The sequence below is a fragment of the Mastomys coucha genome, unplaced genomic scaffold (assembly GCF_008632895.1).
Source record: "Mastomys coucha isolate ucsf_1 unplaced genomic scaffold, UCSF_Mcou_1 pScaffold18, whole genome shotgun sequence".
NCBI classification, from domain to species: Eukaryota; Metazoa; Chordata; class Mammalia; order Rodentia; family Muridae; genus Mastomys; species Mastomys coucha.
Window position 1 is genome coordinate 70,952,416 of NW_022196900.1, and position 18,959 is coordinate 70,971,374.

The window sequence follows — 18,959 nt, forward strand, 5'->3', positions numbered from 1 at the left end:
GAAAAAAGATGAGCCGACTTAAAAAAATAGAGTACATGAGCAATTTACAGTAAAGACAGAAGAAATTCTTGTACTCATAAAACCATGTGCTAAGACTGATCACTAGGAACCTGACAAAATTAAAAGCCAGATGGCATTACCCACGTTGGGGCAGCCAAGAGAGCTCAATAAGGCAATGTTTGAAGGAGTGTAGGGCTGTGCCCTTCAGATGTCAGTGGGATGGTTTGTTTACACTTCAATACTTAATCACTTTTCCGTTCCTTACCCACACATACACGTATTTGCCCATGTGACATTGAGGCTGTCTTCTTCCCAGCTCCATGCTCCCAATAAGAAGACTCAGACTCAAAATGTATTTAAAAATACCTTGGCCATGTAGCTAGACTCTTCTCTGACTAGATCATAACTAAAACAACCCAGGTATTTCAACCTACATTCTGCCACATGTCTGGTTACCTGTGTTCAGGTACATGTGTCCATTTCACCACATCTTGTCTGACAAATCTTCTGGCACCTTGCTCTATCCCAGCATCCTTTCTGTCTCTTGGATGCTCCACCTTCTATTTCCTTCCTAAGCCATAGGCCATCCGTTTCTAAATTGAGAGGTAATGCATCCATACAATACACAAGATATTCTTTCTACATGCACATGAGAAATTAGAGATCAAACACAAGGGAGGAAGTATATTTGCAACACAGAGAGTAGACAAAATAATTATCTGAACACATAAGATTAAAAGGAAAATGAAGGCCGAGCAGTGGGGGCGCACGCCTTTAATCCCAGCACTTGGAAGGCAGAGGCAGGCAGATATCTGAGTTCGGGGCCAGCCTGGTCTACAGAGTGAGTTCCAGGACAGCCAGGACTGAACAGAGAAACCCTGTCTCGAAAAACCAAAAAGAAAAAAAAGAAAAAAAAAAGGCAAATGAAGAAACAGTTGTATCAAGATGGCTATAGTAGCTACTAGGTAGTTTCCAGAGAGTGGATTGTTAATGACACCATGCAAAGGTACTCAAAATCAGCAGTAATCAGAGATGTAAAGCTAATGAATAATGAATACCAGAAATACAAATTAAAAATGCAAATATCCATGGTGGAAAAAGTGAAAAAAAAAAGCAGTCATATTTTTCTTGATGAAGCAGAAATTGGTGCCCACTTTGGAAGATGTTCTTTATTACTCTAATGATCCCACATGCGCAAAGCCTACACAGGGTCCTTTCCAATTCAACACACATATATTAATAGACATATTCTAAAGGTTTAAAAATTATTTATCTGTGTGTGTCGATGTATATATATACACATAAGTGTGTCAGGATACCAGAAGTCATACCAAATCTCCTGTAGCTGGAATTACAGATAGTTGTAAGCTGCCCAAAGTGGGTACTGGAAATTGAACTCTAGTCCTCTGGAAGAGCAAGTGCTTTCAACTGCTGAACCACCTCTCAAGTGCTAACATACTTCAGAGGATTCATAATAATATTGTTAATGAGAGCTAAAATATGAACAATACAAGTGTTCATCAAAAGTACATAGGATAAAGAACATATTTATAAGTCAATGTACATTTCTGTCATAAGGAGATAAGAAAATCACAGAATATATAAATATTAAATCTATCTAACATAAAATGAGACAAATTGAGCAGTGGTGTTGTTTGGAAATACATACAAGACTTACAGTAATGGAGGTTGCAGGTCTTACTACCGGGGAAAAGTTGGTAAGGAAATGCTCAGATCAGTTTTTTTTTTTTTTTTTTTTTGGCTCAATAACATCCTGTTTCTCAACTGGGTGATAAAATCACAGGTACTTTCCCTTCCATAGTTAGATTGTGCTCTAAAGTTAACGTATTAATATAATTTTAACATGGATTTTAACTAGACAGTCGTTAGGTTCTTTTTATCTTTGAAGATCTATGGCTAGGCTCCTCTATTCTGTGAGTCTGTTATTGAGAGTTCAGTCCGTGCATTAGGCATTGAGATTTACATAGTGGTGAACTAGACAGGAAATCCTGAAGGGAAATAGGAGCTCACTGACAGAGAATCACAAAACACAAGTGACTAATAAGTGGGCCATAATGGTGATTCCAGAAGGCATCTGGGATTTTACTTGAGAGATACCAGGTTCCAGCCTTAAATTTTGCCTTTGTCTTGGGTGATGATTCCCTATTTCTTTTATTGGTTTTGTAAACTGTGTCATAAAATTCAAACTCAAGGAAGATTACTAATTATAGAATAGTTAGGAAAACTGAAACCACAGGCTGACACCACTTGCTCATGGTGCCATCATCTCTTTGAAACACAGGGTTCCCAGTTCTGGGTGGAGGCCCACAGCTCAGCAGTTCCCTTTTCAAAGGATTTGTACTCACAGCTCAACATCACAGAAGAGTCCCCCGCCCCACCCACCGAAGCCCCGCCTACCACAATCCGTGCCCAGCCCACAACCTGTCCCTCTTGCGTGTCCAGCCTCGGCGTGGCCCTTCCGGCCCCGCCCCTCCAAGGTGCCATGACAACGAGTCCGCGCCCTGCGCTCAGCTGCTGTTCGGGCGGGACCCAGGCTGGACCGCGGGCCCCGGCCTGGGGGCCACAGCTGCCACATCCGCCGCCACCTCATCTCCTCCCCGTCCCCTGTCCCGCCCCGCGTCTTCCCGCCGTAGTCTGGCCGGAGGCCGGGGTCCCTCCCCGCCGCCCCACCCTGCGCGGATGCCGAAGGTGAAGGCGCTGCAATGCGCCCTGGCGCTGGAGATCCGCTCTGTGAGTAAAGTTCGCCGCCCGCCCCCGGCCCCTGGGGGACCCCTGGAAATCTCCAGTGCTTTCCCACTCCAGCCTCGCGGGGGCCTCACCCCAACTTCCAGTTGGAGTGCCTTCGGATCTCTTCCACACCACTTCGGAGTTCCGCTCACGGGGCAGTAGTTCCTTTGAATTCTGCTTTACTCCTCTCTGGTGAGGAACTCCTGAACCCTTGCTCCAGTCCCGGGTGTGTGGCATTTCCTCCAAATCGCTTCAGGCTTTCAGATCCTTTTTCTAGCCTCCAGTTAGAGTAGAAACCCCTTTTCAGTCATGGTGGACTCCCTAACTCCAAAAACAACTTACTTGTGACGTCATTGTACAAACTTTTCTTAGTTTCTCCTCTCAGAACAAACCCAACTCCTCAGAAGCCACTTCAGCGCTTCCCTCCAGTACCCAAACACTCCAGACATCCTTCCAATCCTCCCAAGAAAGACCTGGTCAGCTTTTAGGACAGCTACTACTCCGAGCTTGTAACTCCACTCAGTTACTCTCAACATTCTTGGAAGGGGACTCTGTCCAGCCTCCTTCAGTCAATCTGACTGAGGCCGGGAGCCCCATCTGCCCTCCAGTGAGGGGCTGAGGTCTTTCGAGGTGTTGAGAACCCCCGAGTGCCTTTTATAACTGCAGAGTTCCCTTCTGAGATTTTCCAAGTCCTTCAGTCATTCCCAAGAGACCCTTTTTTCTCCCCTTAGAGGAGAGGCATTCTGGGAGAACCTCTTCAATTTCTCATTCCACTGCTTTTCACGCCTTTATCCTTGAAGTGCCCTCATTAAGACTCAGCCTACTAGTTGGTATCACTGCCTAAGCAGGGATAACAGTACACATTCCCTTTTTCTGGGCCTGCCCCAAGGGGCCCTCTGACATTTTTTTCCCTGTTGGTCTCCAAGTTAAGCTTTTCTCAGCACTTAACCCCACGCTTGCTGCATTCACTTCTCTCTGGCCTTCCTTTCCTTGAGGCTGCAGAGCCCTGAACTTAATTAAACCAGCATAGAAGTCACAGAATTCTCTCAGGTCTTTTGTTCAGTCTTGAGAAGCTTGGGTGGGGGCAGCGTGCTGCAGGGGTGGAGGGCTAGCAAGTTTCAGGGACTCAAACTTCTGTTCAAGATGCAGGGATTTTAATTCAGAAACTATACTGTCCCTAGCCGTCTGTGTTTGCGTCACAAGTTGACTTTCTGGGGATGTTTATTTATTTATTTATTTATTTGCAAAATAAGATTAGTTTACCAAAATAATGCAAAATGATTTCTAAATATGCTAAACTCAGAGCAGTGAGTAAGACAATGAACTTCAGTGTATAGCCTTGTTATTGGCTGCTGCTTTCTTTTTGTAACCAATGGTTTAGCAGCTTGACAACTGCAGTTGCCTAGCAGGCTGGCTGCTAAGAGGAAGTAAGTACTCTGTTGTGATTGTAGCCCGAGGGAGTCAGAGACATTTTATTTCACTATGCTGATTTCTTAGTGTACGGTTTACTGAAGAAAATGGATAGCTGTATCGCTGAAGGATCCAGATGCAAATTTTCCTACTTTTATAAACATTTGAGTTATAATATTTTCTAGTTCCTCAAATCTTCCAAGACATTCCATTTCATCTCTTTAACTCTTGGTGCTGTATTTTCTAACCAGCAAGAGCCTTTTAAATGCTTCTCATGTTCAGAAGGAGCAAAAAGGACCATTGATAACCACACAAGTTAAGCAAGATTAACTTGGTTTTAACTGAAGAGAGAAGTCATAGGACCACAAATATTTTAAATATCTTTTCAGTTGTAATTTTACTTTTAAATGTTTTATACATTTACATTATATAAAGGTAAAAACTGTAATATCAGAAGCAGGGTCATTCATAACTATGGGTAACCATTGCCACTGTTGGGGTATAACAAACGCATACACACTCATGGCTCTAGGTAGCCACTGTCATTATATAACAGATACACTCTTAAACATAACATATATACTTGTTTTCTTGCTCACTAGGCAGTATATTGTGAAAAATAAACTGTACTTTATTTAATATATCCTGGAGATCACTCTGCATCTGTGAAGAGCTCTATGTTGCTTTCTCCCAGGCTGTTTAAATTTGAAATTGCAATCATACAGAATAATTGGAAGAATACTTCAATGAATAACTCTTGCTTATGACCTATGTACATTAATTTGATTTGTCTGTGTATAAGTGCATATGTATTTGCAAAATACATTGTATTAACAATGTGAAAGTAAATTTCTGATACTATGATACTTCTAAATATTTCAACATGCATACTCTATGAGGGTATTGTACATAACTACAATTCCATGATTAACGTTAGAGTAATTTATGGTAGTAGCTTAATATTGTGTACATATTTAGGTTTTCTGAGTTATCATAAAGATAATTTTTATAATTAACTTCAAGACAAGATCCAAAATTTATATAATAAAATTAACTACTTGATTGTTAGTCTTATAGTTCATTTTTGTTTTTGTTTTTGGTTTTTCAAGACAGGGTTTCTCTGTGTAGCCCTAGTTGTCCTGGAACTCACTTTGTAGACCAGGCTGGCCTCAAACTCAGAAATCCGCCTCTGCCTCCCAAGTGCTGAGATTAAAGGTGTGTGCCACCACCACCTGGCATAGTTCATTTTATTATAGAAAATTCTTCATTTCTTTTTTTTTCTCCCAGTGGATTTTGGTAAGTTCACACATCATGCCATCATTCCCAGATCAATAGTTAGAAATATATATCAATCACTTTATGAAGTTCTCCCATGTCCCTCATTGGAAAGAAACTGATGTCTTGATTTCTCAACTCGAGCGAGATTAGTTTGTCAGCACTGGAACTTCATATTGGAGAGATACTGTAATATTTTATGTCAAGTGTGTTTTGCTGATCATGACTTTGCAATTCAATAGTGTTGCATGCTTCAGTGGGTTGTTTCTCTAGGCTGCGCAGTAATATTCGCTTGTATATGTATATGACAACATTCTCTTGTTTTAAAATGTCAAATAAAAACATATATGTTCACAGTATATGAGATGGTTCTATTTCCTTATCTGTATGCTGTGACTTGACTGAAGCAATTAAGAGAGTAGAGAAATGCATTCGGTGCTCTTGTGATGCTGTGCATAACTACAGTCAAGGATAGCATGGTGGTAGGAGCAGGGAAATGGCCAATCACATTTTCATCTATGAACATGAAGCAGAGGGAGAAGAGAAAATGAGATGAGCCTACAAGCCCTTGATGTCTGCCCCAGTGATGCATTTCTAAGTTCCACCACCATCCACTCCTAGGCATTGCCACGACTGGAGACCAAATATTTAAACACATGAGGTTATAGGGAATGTTCTTCTTTCAAACCACCACAGAAGGTTAATTTTGGCTCACAGTATCAGGGATATATAAGTCCCCCCTGGTGAGTAAGGCATGGGAGTAGAGGTGGCTTGGCCCAGGATCCAGGAACTTCCCTTGAGGGCAGTTCACATCTTGTCAGCTCAAGAAGCAGACAGAGGATCAGAAGCAGGGTCAGACTATAACACCCACCTAATGGCCTACATCTGCTAGCCAGCAACTGATATCCCCAGAACTTATCCTGTCCGAACCTTGGTTCCTTTTAACCAATATCTCTATATTTCCCTTCATCACCCCTCTATCATTCCCAGGTCCCTGACAGCCAGCACTGTGCTTTGTCTTTCTGTGAGTTGACTTTTTAAAAGATTTTATTTACAAGTGAGATCACACAGTGTTGGTCTTTCTGTGCCTGGTTATTACAGTTAGTATAATTCCCTCCATATTCATGCATATTTTGCAAATGCTAGGTTTTCTTTCATTTTAACTATGTCTCAAATGTTTAGTTCAATTTAAAAACAATGATCATCCAGTGATGGACACTGAGGTTGGTTCCCTGTCTTGTTGACTGGGAATGATGCTACAGTAAATATGGGTGTGCAGATTTGTCTTCCATATACAGATTTTATTCCTTTGGGATGTATATCCGGGAGTGGGGATGTATGGCAGTTATAGGTTTAGTCATTTGAGGCTTCTTCATGCTGTTTTTATAATGGCAATGTTGTTACATTCCCACCATGAGCATTGAAGGACTCCTATTTATCCATATTCTGGTCCATAAAAAAAATCTTTTTCTATTCTAATTCATGTTAGGTAGTATTTCATTATTTGCATTTTCTTTTGCTCCATTTTAAAATTAGGGATTGTCTTTTTGCTGTTGAGTTCTTTAATTCCTTATATATGCGGATACTAACCCTTTATTAAATATATGGTTTATCCATATTTTTCCATTCCATTAGTTGTCTCTGTTTAATTGCTTTCCTTAATATGCACGGACACTCTGAGTTGATCCTGTCTGTTTTCTTCTTGGTTATGTATTGTATCCTGTTTGTGATTTTCATGGGTAATGCTATGAGGAGTCATTAGTATCAAATGCCCTTACCAATCTCTTCTGCTCATGTCTCCTGTTTGCTAGAGCCTGGTATTAGGGTGACCTGGGAGGTGACATGTAATGCAGTAGTTAAGACTAGAGCAAAACACAGAAGGCAGAAAGGTTGGACTATATCACATAGCATTTGCGTTGTCCAACAAAGCCACATGACTTGTGAGAAAGTGTAGTGCTAGGAGAAAAGTGTGACTTTCTCAAGAACTATTTCAGGAATGACATGATATGCCAAATCACATGTTTTAAAAGACCACCTAAAGAATTATATCTTTTAAAGCTTTTACATTTTTATTATTGGGCACTTATCTTTGATTGGAAAGATCAATTTGATTTGGTACTTTTGCAGTTTCAACTTTGTGCTTTTTATTATTCAATGTTTGCATTTTTTAAATAAGAAGGCAGAAAATAATGCAGAGCTTAAATATCCAGAAGATCAAGGAAAGTGGAGAACTTTTTTTATTGCTGGCTTTGGTAAGCTTTATCTAATTCTGACTGTTCATCTCTGTATTTATTTCACCTCATTCGCTAACTCAAGCTAATAACAGCATACCATAAACAGCAAACAGTGCTGGGTCTTTCCAGGCTCCACCCATCTGGACACTTCATACTTGTAATCCTTACCCAGTCAGACACTGTCATGTTACCATTAGAAACTTTTAATTACAGACTAACAGAAAAAATGTAAGTAGAAGACACTATGATTCCCCTCATTTAATAACAAAAAAAAAATAAATGGTAGATACTATGACCTTCCCCCATTTAATAATTTATTAATTTTAGGTTTGCCTCACTTAAATAAATCAAATACCACATATGAAGTTCAGGCCTCCTTGCTTTCTTTGGTCCTATTTTTCTCCCTTCTGTTTGTGAGTCAAGGTAACAAATACCCACAGATTCTGAATACAGGTACAAACATTCCTTCCAGATTAGCTTTGGCCAAGCATTTACATGTAGAAATGCTTTTGATATGTGATTTATTTCTTTTTCTCTCTTGCTGGGATACTTGGCTTATTTGTTACAGGTAAAGGTCAGTTGTAAAATGCTTGCTTTAAGAAGAAAGTTTTGGGACATTTAGTTTTGTTTATTTAATTGGTATTAGTTATTATTATTTTTATTTGTTCCTGATCTTGTTGTTGTGTTTCATGGGCATGCTAGGGAAGTGCTCTGCACTGAGCTTTTGGATCTTTTAGAGGGGAGGGCCTGGAAGTACTCACCAGCAAGTAGATTTAGAACAGGAACTTTAAGTCTTATGTTACATCATCCATATTGGTTTCCTAGGACTGCTCTGAAAAAGTGTACTTTAAAATAGTTTATATTTTCACAGTTCTGGAGGCCAACAACCTAAAGTAAATGTGATGCCAATGTGGTGGCACTAGAAATGTTTTGGACTGGAGCCGTGTAACTGGCAGCTTACTGTGTGGAACTGCTGTGATCTAGCAGTTTACTTTTCGATGGCTGGCCCTGTTCACATCTTCTGCCCCAAGGAGTGAATATAAAGGTTTATTACTTTTCCTTGTTAAACATATTTTGAATACAATCCATCCGTTGGTGACAGGCAATGTACTTTTCAATGATATCTTAGGAAAAGCTTATTTGTTTCCTATATTCTTTCAGTAATACTAGGTTTTCTGTTTTGTAAATTGTTCTCTTGCTGGTAAAGAGTGTTGTAGACTTAAAAATTTAAGGTGACGAAGAACAAGAGTTTCACATATTTATCACATAGTGTTGATTTTAAGATCAGTTTATGAAACTATAGCATAGATTCAGAAAGTGTGCGAACCCAAGCCTGCAGTGGCTGCACCGCTGCTGGTGTTACTACCCTGCTGCTGGGTGGTTCCGCTTCCCTCCTAGCTCTCCCCTCCTCTTAGTCACACCATAGGTGGGACTTTTGTGCTTCTGTACATTATGAACTCTTCATGTCTAACTTCAGTGTAAAAGGCCACTTTGTAATCCTGTGAGGCAGTCAAGCCTTTGGCTCCCTTGAGAGAACTACCGCTTTTTATTTATCCTTCCTGTGGCTGAGGGACATTTTTACTGTTTCCAATGAGAGTTTCCACAGCAATGCTGCTGTGACATCCCTGTGGGCCTCTTTGTGACACTTACAGGATTTTAATCTTGGGTTCAGCACCATTACTGATATCTCATATTGGTTCCGATGGCTACTCCTGGTTTTATATAGAAGATTATTTTATCTGCAAATAATGACAGTCTTGTTTATGCCTGATGGATCCTTTGTCTAATTTTCCCCTTGTCTTTATATTATTGCCTAGACCCTTCTCTGTAATGTTAAATGTAGTGGTAGGGATATCTATCTAGACTTTATGAGTTTAAGGTATGATTCTGAAGTTTTACCAATGACAGAAATGTGGTTTTTCTGTGAGAGCAATAAGTGCTCTAACCGCTGACCCCCACCCCTCCAGGACATATTTTCTGGCATTGAACTGTTTCTTCTTTGATAGATTATTTTTAGTTTAGTATATACTACTTTTAGTTTAGTATATACAGCCAGTTTGCTGGCTTGGACTGGGTAATTTTAAATTTAGTATCATTTGTGATTTTAGTTGAGAGTTTTAGGTTTTTGAATTACATACATTTTTATTCTTAAAACGCTTTGTGTAAAACAGTTTAGACAAATAGAACTTTACATAATGAAGATCACCTACCTGCTTCCAGCTTAAGAAACAATTACAGATAAGAGTGCAGTTTTCAGTATTTATCTCCCAAAGAAAATACCTGACCCCCTTCTTTGGGCTAACCACCTAAGTCTTTCACAGTCCTCTGCAGTTCTCAGTATTTTTTCAATTGTAATATCTGCTCCTAAGTGAGACCTGCCTACCTTTGCAAAAATATTGATAGTACCATTTTTACATTATTTGGCTTCAAATAGTTTATAATTTTTGTTTTGTTTTGTTTTCTAATAGTTTATGATCTATTTACAAGTTTAATTTCCAAATGCATATAATTTATATGTCTCTGTGTGTTATTTACATCTTCCTACTCTACTTCTTATATACATGCAACCACACAAACATACTTACATGTACACATACATGCTATTATTAATTTTTGAGACAAAGTTTCACTATGTAGCTCTTGCAACCTGAACTCACTAGGTAGACCAGGCTAGCTATGAGCTTACAGATTAGCTCTTGTGGGCCTGAATTCACTGTCTAGACCATGCTGGCTGTGATCTCACAGAGATTTTACTGCTTCTGTCTTCCGTGAGCTGGGATTAGAGTAAGAAGGCACTTGCACATTTGATATAATTCTCTAAAACACCTACAAATGAAATAGTTTCAGGCAAGAAGGGAAGTGGCATTGGAAAGAGGCAATGCACTTAAATAAATGGGATATGTTTGGAAGACATCTCAGAAATTGGCCAGGCTTCACCAAGTGTGTGGACCATAATTGCTCAGCCCAGTGAATTCTCACCTAGTACACTCCACATTCCATAGCCTGATCAAGGAGCAGAACATGAGGTTTCGTGGCAAACCCCTAACATGTCCAAAGCTTTCAACTTATTCCTTTTCTGGCCAGTCTGCAAACTTCTCAAACCCTTGTGCATTGATTTTTGCTCCCAGTTCTAATAGTAAATCTAGCATAGGCCAACCAGCAATAACCATGCCTTAGCTTGGGAACTTGGTGCCTAGAGATTTCCTTTGTCAAATTAAGCTGTTAACTTTGAACTTGACCCACCCCCCCCCCAAAAAAAATCTTAAGACACGGACAAAATGTTAACAATTTCTCAAATGAATAATATAACACAGATGATTTCTAGTCCAATTCCCAGTCAAGTCGTTGTTCCCCTCTGAAAGCCTCATGAGTTCTGTGTGTCTTTAATGTCCTGCGCCATGTTCCCATCTTCTGAACTCCTAGCAGAATCACCTGTGAAGCTCTGCTTACAGCATGCAAAGCTTTAGCCTATGTCTCCAAACTTCCAAGTTACTTGTACAGACCTCAGTTTACAATTATAAACATGGCCCTACTTCTCAGTATCCATGTGTTTGCCTATATTAGTTAACTTTGCATCACTGTGACCAAATATCTGACAGAAACTAGAAACAACTTAGAAGGAGAAATCTTTATTTGGGTTCCTAGGTTCAAAAGATATATAGTCTGTAGTCATTCGGCACCAGTTTCTAGACTTGTCATGCAGAACATCAGAGTGGTGGAAGTACAACATGGAAGTGCTTTCTCATAGCTTCAATGAAGTTCAAGGAGAACATCAGCCCTAGACTGCTGTTTACCTTTTAATGTTTTAAGTCTGTGCCTAAAGCACAGGGGAATGGTATTGTGCAGTGTAGTGTGGTTTTTTTCTCCTTAGCAATCAGTCTTCTCTAGAAATTTATCCATACTCTTGCCTTAACAACCTTCTAGCTGACTCTAAACCCAAGTCAAGTTGATAAGGAAGATTGACTATCACAGGTAGTTTGGTTTTTTGATGCTATTCTAAATGATATTAAAAACCCTCTTGAGGGTTCCTTCCGGTCTCACAACACCCAGAGGAAGCTCCACTCCCAGGCGCTCTAACATGCCCAGGATCAGAGGTGAGGAGGATACAACATTTGTCCCAACACTGGGAGTAACTGGGATCAGAGGGACCAGGCATACAGGAACTCTGCCAGCCCAGTGGCTCAGGTTCCTTCCGGTCTGTTGGTGCCCTGAGCAGACCTTGGGCAAAAACTGCAGTCTTTTCCAAAACATCCAGAGGAAGCTCCACCCCCAGGTACTCTAACAAGCCCAGGGTCACAGGATCCCAGAATCACAGGATCACAGAGACAGCTTGACTCTGAGGAGTTTTGACACAATCAGGATCACAGGAAGAACAGGGTCCAGTCAGATTTAGGAAGGGCAGGTAGCAGTAGAGATAACCAGATGATGCGGGGCAAGCATAAGAATATAAGCAACACAAACCAAGGTTACTTGGCATCATCAGAACCCAATACTCTCACCATTGTAAGTTCTGGATCCACCATCACACCCGAAAAGCAAGATTCAGATATAAAATCACTTCTCATGATGATGATACAGGACTTTAAGAAAGTCATAAATAGCACCCTCAAAGAAATACAGGAGAACACAGGAAAATAGAAAGAAGCCCTTTAAGAGGAAACACAAAAATCCCTTAAAGAATTACAGGAAAACACAAACAGTTGAAGGAAATGAGCAAAACCATCCAGAATCTAAAAATTGAAATAGAAACAATAAAAAAATCAGAGAGAGAGAGACAACCCTGGAGATAGAAAACATAGGAAAGAAATCAGGAGTCATAGATGCAAGCATCAGCAACAGAATACAAGAGATAGTAGAGAAAATCTCAGGGGTAGAAGACACCATAGAAAACATTGACACAACAGTCAAAAAAAAAATGCAAAGAGCAAAAAGCTCCTAACCCAAAACATCCAGGAAATCCAGGATGCAATGAGAAGACCAAACCTAAGGATAATAGGTATAGAAGAGAGTGAAGACTCCCAAGGTACTGGGCCAGTAAATATCTTCAACAAAATTATAGAAGAAAACTTCCCTAACCTAAAGAAAGAGATTCCTGTGAACATACAAGAGACTTACAGAACTCCAAATAGACTGGACCAGAAAAGAAATTCCTCTCGTCACATAATAATCAAAACACCAAATGCATTAAACAAAGAAAGAATTTTAAAAGCAGAAAAGAAAAAAGGTCAAGTAACATATAAAGGTAGGCCTATCAGAATTACAGTAGACTTCTCACCAGAGACTATGAAAGCTAGAAGATCCTGGGCAGATGTCATACAGACCCTCCCTACAAGAACACAAATGCCAGCTCAGGCTACTATACCCAGCAAAACTCAATTACCGTAGATGGAGAAAACAAGATATTCTATGACAAAACAATTTATACAATATCTTTCCACAAATCCAGCCCTACAAATGATAATAGATGGAAAACATCAACATAAGGAGCGAAACTATACCCTAGAAGAAGCAAGAAAGTAATCTTTCAATAAATCCACACAAACCTAATTCCACCTCTTACAACAAAAACAACAGGAAGTATCAATTACTTTTTCTTAATATCTTAATATGAAAATTAATATTACCAACATATCCTAATCAATTGAAATCCAAAAATATGAGGAATTAGAAATTTATTGACTGTCATCCAATGGTCTCTCTAATTTGGTAATTGGAGAAATAGGTCCAATATTGTACAATCCATATACACTTTCAGCTTGTTTGTTTGTGACAGTGTCTTTCTATGTACATCATAATGGTCTTGAGATCTTGCTTCTCCTATCAGTTTCTCTATTGGTAGTATTGTATATTTCATGTTTTTACACTATAATCAGAACAGCTTACATATTTTAAAAGTATTTATATACCCAAAAGAAATGTAGACAATTAAATTGGGAGGGGTTTTGTAAGAGAACAATAAAGAGTAACACTGAATGCTTTGCTTGACATTTGTAACTCTTGTATCAAGTTACCACAGTAAGAGCCAAGATTTTAAGCTCTACTAAATATAAAAAAATCAAAAACACTTTATATGTTTATGTTCATTTAAGAAAATATTAATAGTGATGTATTATTTTGAAATATACAGTTAATACGTTTGGATTTATTTAAAATTTATATTGAGAAAAACGTATGTATTTTCAGTATTGTCATAGACAAGCATCTACATAAGACTGTTAAATTGATTGTTGTTTTATATCAAACAACTTTTATAATACTCATTGTAATAATATTTTATAAATTTTAAAGAATATGAAAAAAAAACCTCTTAAGTGTGGGTTCTTAGAAATACAATTGATTTGAATATAATGACCTTATATCCTTTGATGTCATTCAACTTATTTATTATTTCAAAGTTTATTTGTAATTGAGCAAATTCATGATTAATGTCCTTAATATAGTATTTTATTTCTTTGAACTTTGTTTTTCCTTCCATTTAAAATACCTTTGTTTGTTTGTTTGTTTGTTTTGTTGTTATTTTTGTTTTTGTTCTATTGCACTGGCTGGGACCTAGAGAGAACTTTGTAGTATTTAAAGTAGATATTTTCAACTTTTTGCTGGTAATATGGGCTGTTTTTTATCAATAAAGAAATACCTTCATTTTCTAGTTTCCTGAAAGCTTTTAGAGGAGTGAGGCTTAAATTTTGTGCGGGGCTTCCTAGTATGTAGAAAATGAACTGAAGGAAAATTCCTAATATTTAGCACTACAACATGTCTTTTAGGTACAGATAATAATCTGTTGTGTGGATACATTTGCTTATACATTTATTGGTTGAAGAATACTTGTATCTACTGTTTGCATATTACAAATAATAATTCTATAATGGTGTATACATTTTTACATGGGATTAAGCTTGCAGTGGGCATGAGAATTCATGAGTTTGGTTGCTTGTTTGCTTCTTCTGAGGAATGTTAAAACATTTGATATTTCATAGTAGCTTTATGATTTTTATGTGGATTGGTAGCCTATTAAAGTTACAGTTTATTGTTATTGTCCATATTTTATTTTTGCTATCCTAATAACTGGAACAGACAATCACATTGTGGTTTATATGTCTTTTCCTAATCTCAACCAATGTTGAACATGTTTTCAGATTTGCTGATTTACTTTGAAGAGATGTTTGCTTGTATACTCTTCACACATTTAGAGCTCTGTTCTATTTGATTAACTTTCTGTGTCATCTTGGCATATTTCTTAATATATCTCCTATTATATGATAATTAATTGTCTTTCTTTGTATCTAGTAACAATTTCTGTTTCTTTGGGTATTTGTTTATTAGTGTAGTCAGTATGGCTCTGTTTTGGTTATAGCTTGATTACTGCATATTTTTCTATCTTTTTATGGCCAATTATGTCTTTGATTCTAAATGTCTTTTATGTAAATTTATATAACTAGATGGTAGCAGCTTTGTTTTTATAAACTCTTATCATTAAAAAGCTTGCAAATAAAAATATCACACACCAAAATTCACTACTTCTGAAATCTATACAAATAATGAACTTATATATAGTTAGAATTGCCTTCAAAATGGAATCTGTGAAACTTCATATTAAATTCTATAGTTTTAGAAACAAATCTATTTTATGTTATTAATCACCAAACCAAAAAAAAAAATCTGTGGCAGAATTAGAGCTAGAAAAATAATTAGCTTTATAACCTCTTTCATAATTTATGTCCATTAGTTGCACTTACACAATCTCAGACAAATAAACCATATGTTCTCTCTAATCAGAATACAGCTAATTTTATATAAATATTATATATATATATATATATATATATATATGTAACCAACTATACATGTGGGTACAGGATAACAAAGAAATGAGAACAAGATAGGCTAAATATTAGGGGATGCAGAAGGACTAAATGTAGATAGTGTAGAAACTTGTAAGTCATGCAGTTTTCTTAATATATAAAGGAGGAACTTAATATATCAAAGGAGTGTGAGAACTTATAGATTAACATAATTCAGAAGTTTATTTGCCCCATTGTACCATATGGAAAGGGAGAATAGATAAGTTCAGGGAAACAGTTTGAAAGGTTTATGGGTACTCAGTAGACTTGGAGAATATCCAAGGTTCTTGTGAGAATTGTTTGGTTCATAGAACAGATGGATTGTAAAGGAGTCTTTCTGGTACTAGCATTAGTTACTTTTGTGTTGCTGTGACCAAAATACCTGACAGGAACAACTTAATCAAGAAAAGATTTATTTTGGCTCATAGTTTCACTTCATCATGACAGGCAAGAAACACATGACAATGTTCATGGCAGTGGGAAGAAGATTCCTCACATTGTAGCATACCAGAAACTGGCAGCTAGATGGGAGCTTGAGGTGTGAATCCCCTTTAATGGCTTGCTCCACAGGCCTATCTCTGAGGTTCTATAATCTCTTCCAAAACATTACAAGAGCTCAACAGGAAATGAAGTCTTGAAAACAGGCAGCTGTAGAGGATAGTCTACATCTAAGGCATGACGTCCCACTGAAAGGCCATATGGTCTCATAATGAAAAATATGCTCAGTCAAAATGTAAGCGTCACCATAGTCTTAACATTGTTCAGGCTCAAGGTATTCTAGTGTAGTTTTCTGTTGTTGTGATTTAAAAAAATGATCAAAAGCAACTAGAGGAGGAAAAATTTATTTCATCTCACACTTCCATATCAAAGTCCATCTTTGAAGGAAATGAGGTCAGAACTCAAGTCAGGAACCAGAAGGTAGGAACCACTGAGGAATGCTGCTTGCTGTCTACCCTTGGCTTGCTCCACTATCATTCTTTATACAGTCCAGGCCCACCCACCTCAGATAACAACACCTGCAGTGGGCTGCATCCTTCTAAATCAATTAGCAATCAAGAAAATGTCTTACAGATATTCCCACAGGCCAAACTGATTGAGGCAATCCTCTAACTGGGACTACCTCAGATAACTTAGGGCTGTGTTAAGTTGACAGTTGAAACTAAGAGATTCCATTCCTTACCAACTTGCCACACTAGTATGTCACCAAACCTTAACTTTCCTTTTTTGTCTTCCCTAAAATCTCACATTACTATATAATATGGAATATAGTACAACTTTAAAGTCCCACTGTCTTAAAAAATTTTTCCAATGATTTAAGAGTCCATGCTATCCTGTGTGATTCTGTAAAGTTAAAAAGAAAGAAAGAAAGAAAGAGAAAAAGAAAAAACAAGGAAGCAAGAAAACAAAAGCCCGAGAAAGAAGAACCATGTCAGTTGCAGTAAAAACAGAGCAAAAAACCATAGTGTAAATGGCTCGATGTTTAGGTGTTGAGGTTTGGGACTCAATTATGATCTGCTGGGTACTAAGGGGCTTGGATCACTCTTGGATCACTGTCTGCCATTTACAGCACACACAGCTTGTCTCACAGGCTCGAGTCCTCTCCTCATCTGTCTCTGACTTTGCAGATTTCATTCTCAATGATGTCGACATTTTATTAATCACAACTAATTTTTCATCCTCAGGTGACCAGTATTTATTGTTTCAGTCAAGCATAGAGAGTTTTACTTCTAGATTCTTAATTCAAATATATAATTTGAATCACCTTGATAGAGTCTTTGAAGGACTCTCAAACTTCACTCTGAAATTTCACTGCTGGTACACATTTCTATTGTAGTTTGCCCTTTTGTGGCTATCATAGACAACACGACCAAAAGGAATCTGGATGGGAAAAGGGTTTATTTAATATTAAACCTCCAGGACAAAGTACATCTTTGAGGGAAATCGGGCAGGAACTTGAAGATTGGAATCATGGAGGGTGCTGTTTATTGTCTAGCTATCTCTGTTTTGCTCAGCTAGCTTTCTTTTATAGCTCTGTTCCACTTGTCTAGACACCACCCACACTGGGATAAGCTCTCCATCAATTAGCAATTAGGCAAATCTTCACAAATATTGTCTTATAGGCCAGGCAGATGGAAGCAGTCCCACAACTGGGACTCACTCAGACACTTGGGACTGAATCAAGTTGACAGCTGAGCTCACTAGGATGCAAGATCTTTTTTTCTTTTTAATAAGTAGGAGCTCATTTAACATCAAAAGTGAGTCACACATTGTTCATACATAAAGTTATCGGGCAAACACTCCTATTTTTCAAAGAAAGAAATATAGAGTAATAGGAGCCAGTGACATCAAAGGAAGACCAGCACCAAGCAAGGCTGACATTAAAATCCAGGCTCCATGTCCAGCACTGGGGCATGTGCTAGCACCATCTATGCTCCTGTGGGCTTAGTTACTTCTATCCTATAGTCTTACCATTGACCACACATGCTGCTTCTTTCTTAGGCCATCTCTCTTCAATGCCTATATCTTCCTTTAACAGTTATTCCATGTTTCTAGCATCTTTAGTTTCTTAGACTTCACCTCCAATGTTCATGCTAGCTCAGGTGCTCTATACAGGGAATCAAACCTGGCTATGCATTGCCTTACCTCATAGGCTTTTCTTTTAAACCTGGCACAAATCTCCAATGACATCCTTATTCTTGCAATCTGAATGTTTAGACAAAAAGCTAGTACAGCGTGGATGATAACAGATATTGCTGCCAGCTCTAGATATAGCTGGACTCTCTGGGAACGTGGTTGCAGTGACTGATTTCTGTGTGTTCAGCACAAGAAATCTTAATTTAGGAGACAGTGCTGTGGGGGAGATCTCTAGTTTCCTCTGATTTTGACCTGAGAGGCATTATCTATTCTTGTGCTCCTGAAAAAGAATAATTCTAATGTGACATGGCAGTAGACCAAACAGTCAAAAAAGAGTTTAATTAGAGCAAGCAAAGATAAAAGAATATGCTTTTTGGAAAAGGAGCAATGATCCTTACCCCAAAGGCATGGGGCTTATATTTCTCTTTTGTTTATTCTCTCCAATGTAGCATCCCTAAAGGTAGCATTTCCAGGAAATGGGTGTATCTTTCCCCTACCCCACTCCAAGCTCATTTTACCCAGAATTCACTCTGTTTTGAATAAAGGAAGTTATGAATCTAGGTTACTCCTAAAGTAAAAAAAAAAATTCTCTAAGGGAGAAGGTAATAACACTGTGCATCTTCCTGTGAGGATGATATAAAGTTGATTTTAGCTGACCCATCTGGAGACTACTCCCGCCTATTGGACTTTGTATCCTGTTTTGGGAGCCCTGAGCTTGTCCATCTGGAGGGCCCACCACACATTATTTTCACATCTTGATTCAAGATGTGGCCTTCGCTATCTTTATGGTCAAGATGGAGTAAGTACCTGTTCCTGACAG

The 18,959-nt window shown here is 38.3% G+C and overlaps 1 protein-coding gene across 2 annotated transcripts in view; it reads left to right on the forward strand.

The window, feature by feature from the left end:
- The first annotated feature begins 2,489 nt into the window (after positions 1 to 2,489).
- Positions 2,490 to 18,959, forward strand: part of Spata6 (spermatogenesis associated 6) — a 91,821-nt gene continuing 75,351 nt past the window's right edge. Inside the window, exon 1 of one of the 2 annotated variants that reach the window (XM_031378210.1) lies at positions 2,490 to 2,751. In XM_031378210.1, coding sequence (XP_031234070.1) covers positions 2,701 to 2,751 — 51 coding nt within the window. In that variant the 5' untranslated portion in view covers positions 2,490 to 2,700. The remainder of the gene's footprint in view (positions 2,752 to 18,959) is intronic. The other variant, XM_031378209.1, reaches the window with a different exon arrangement.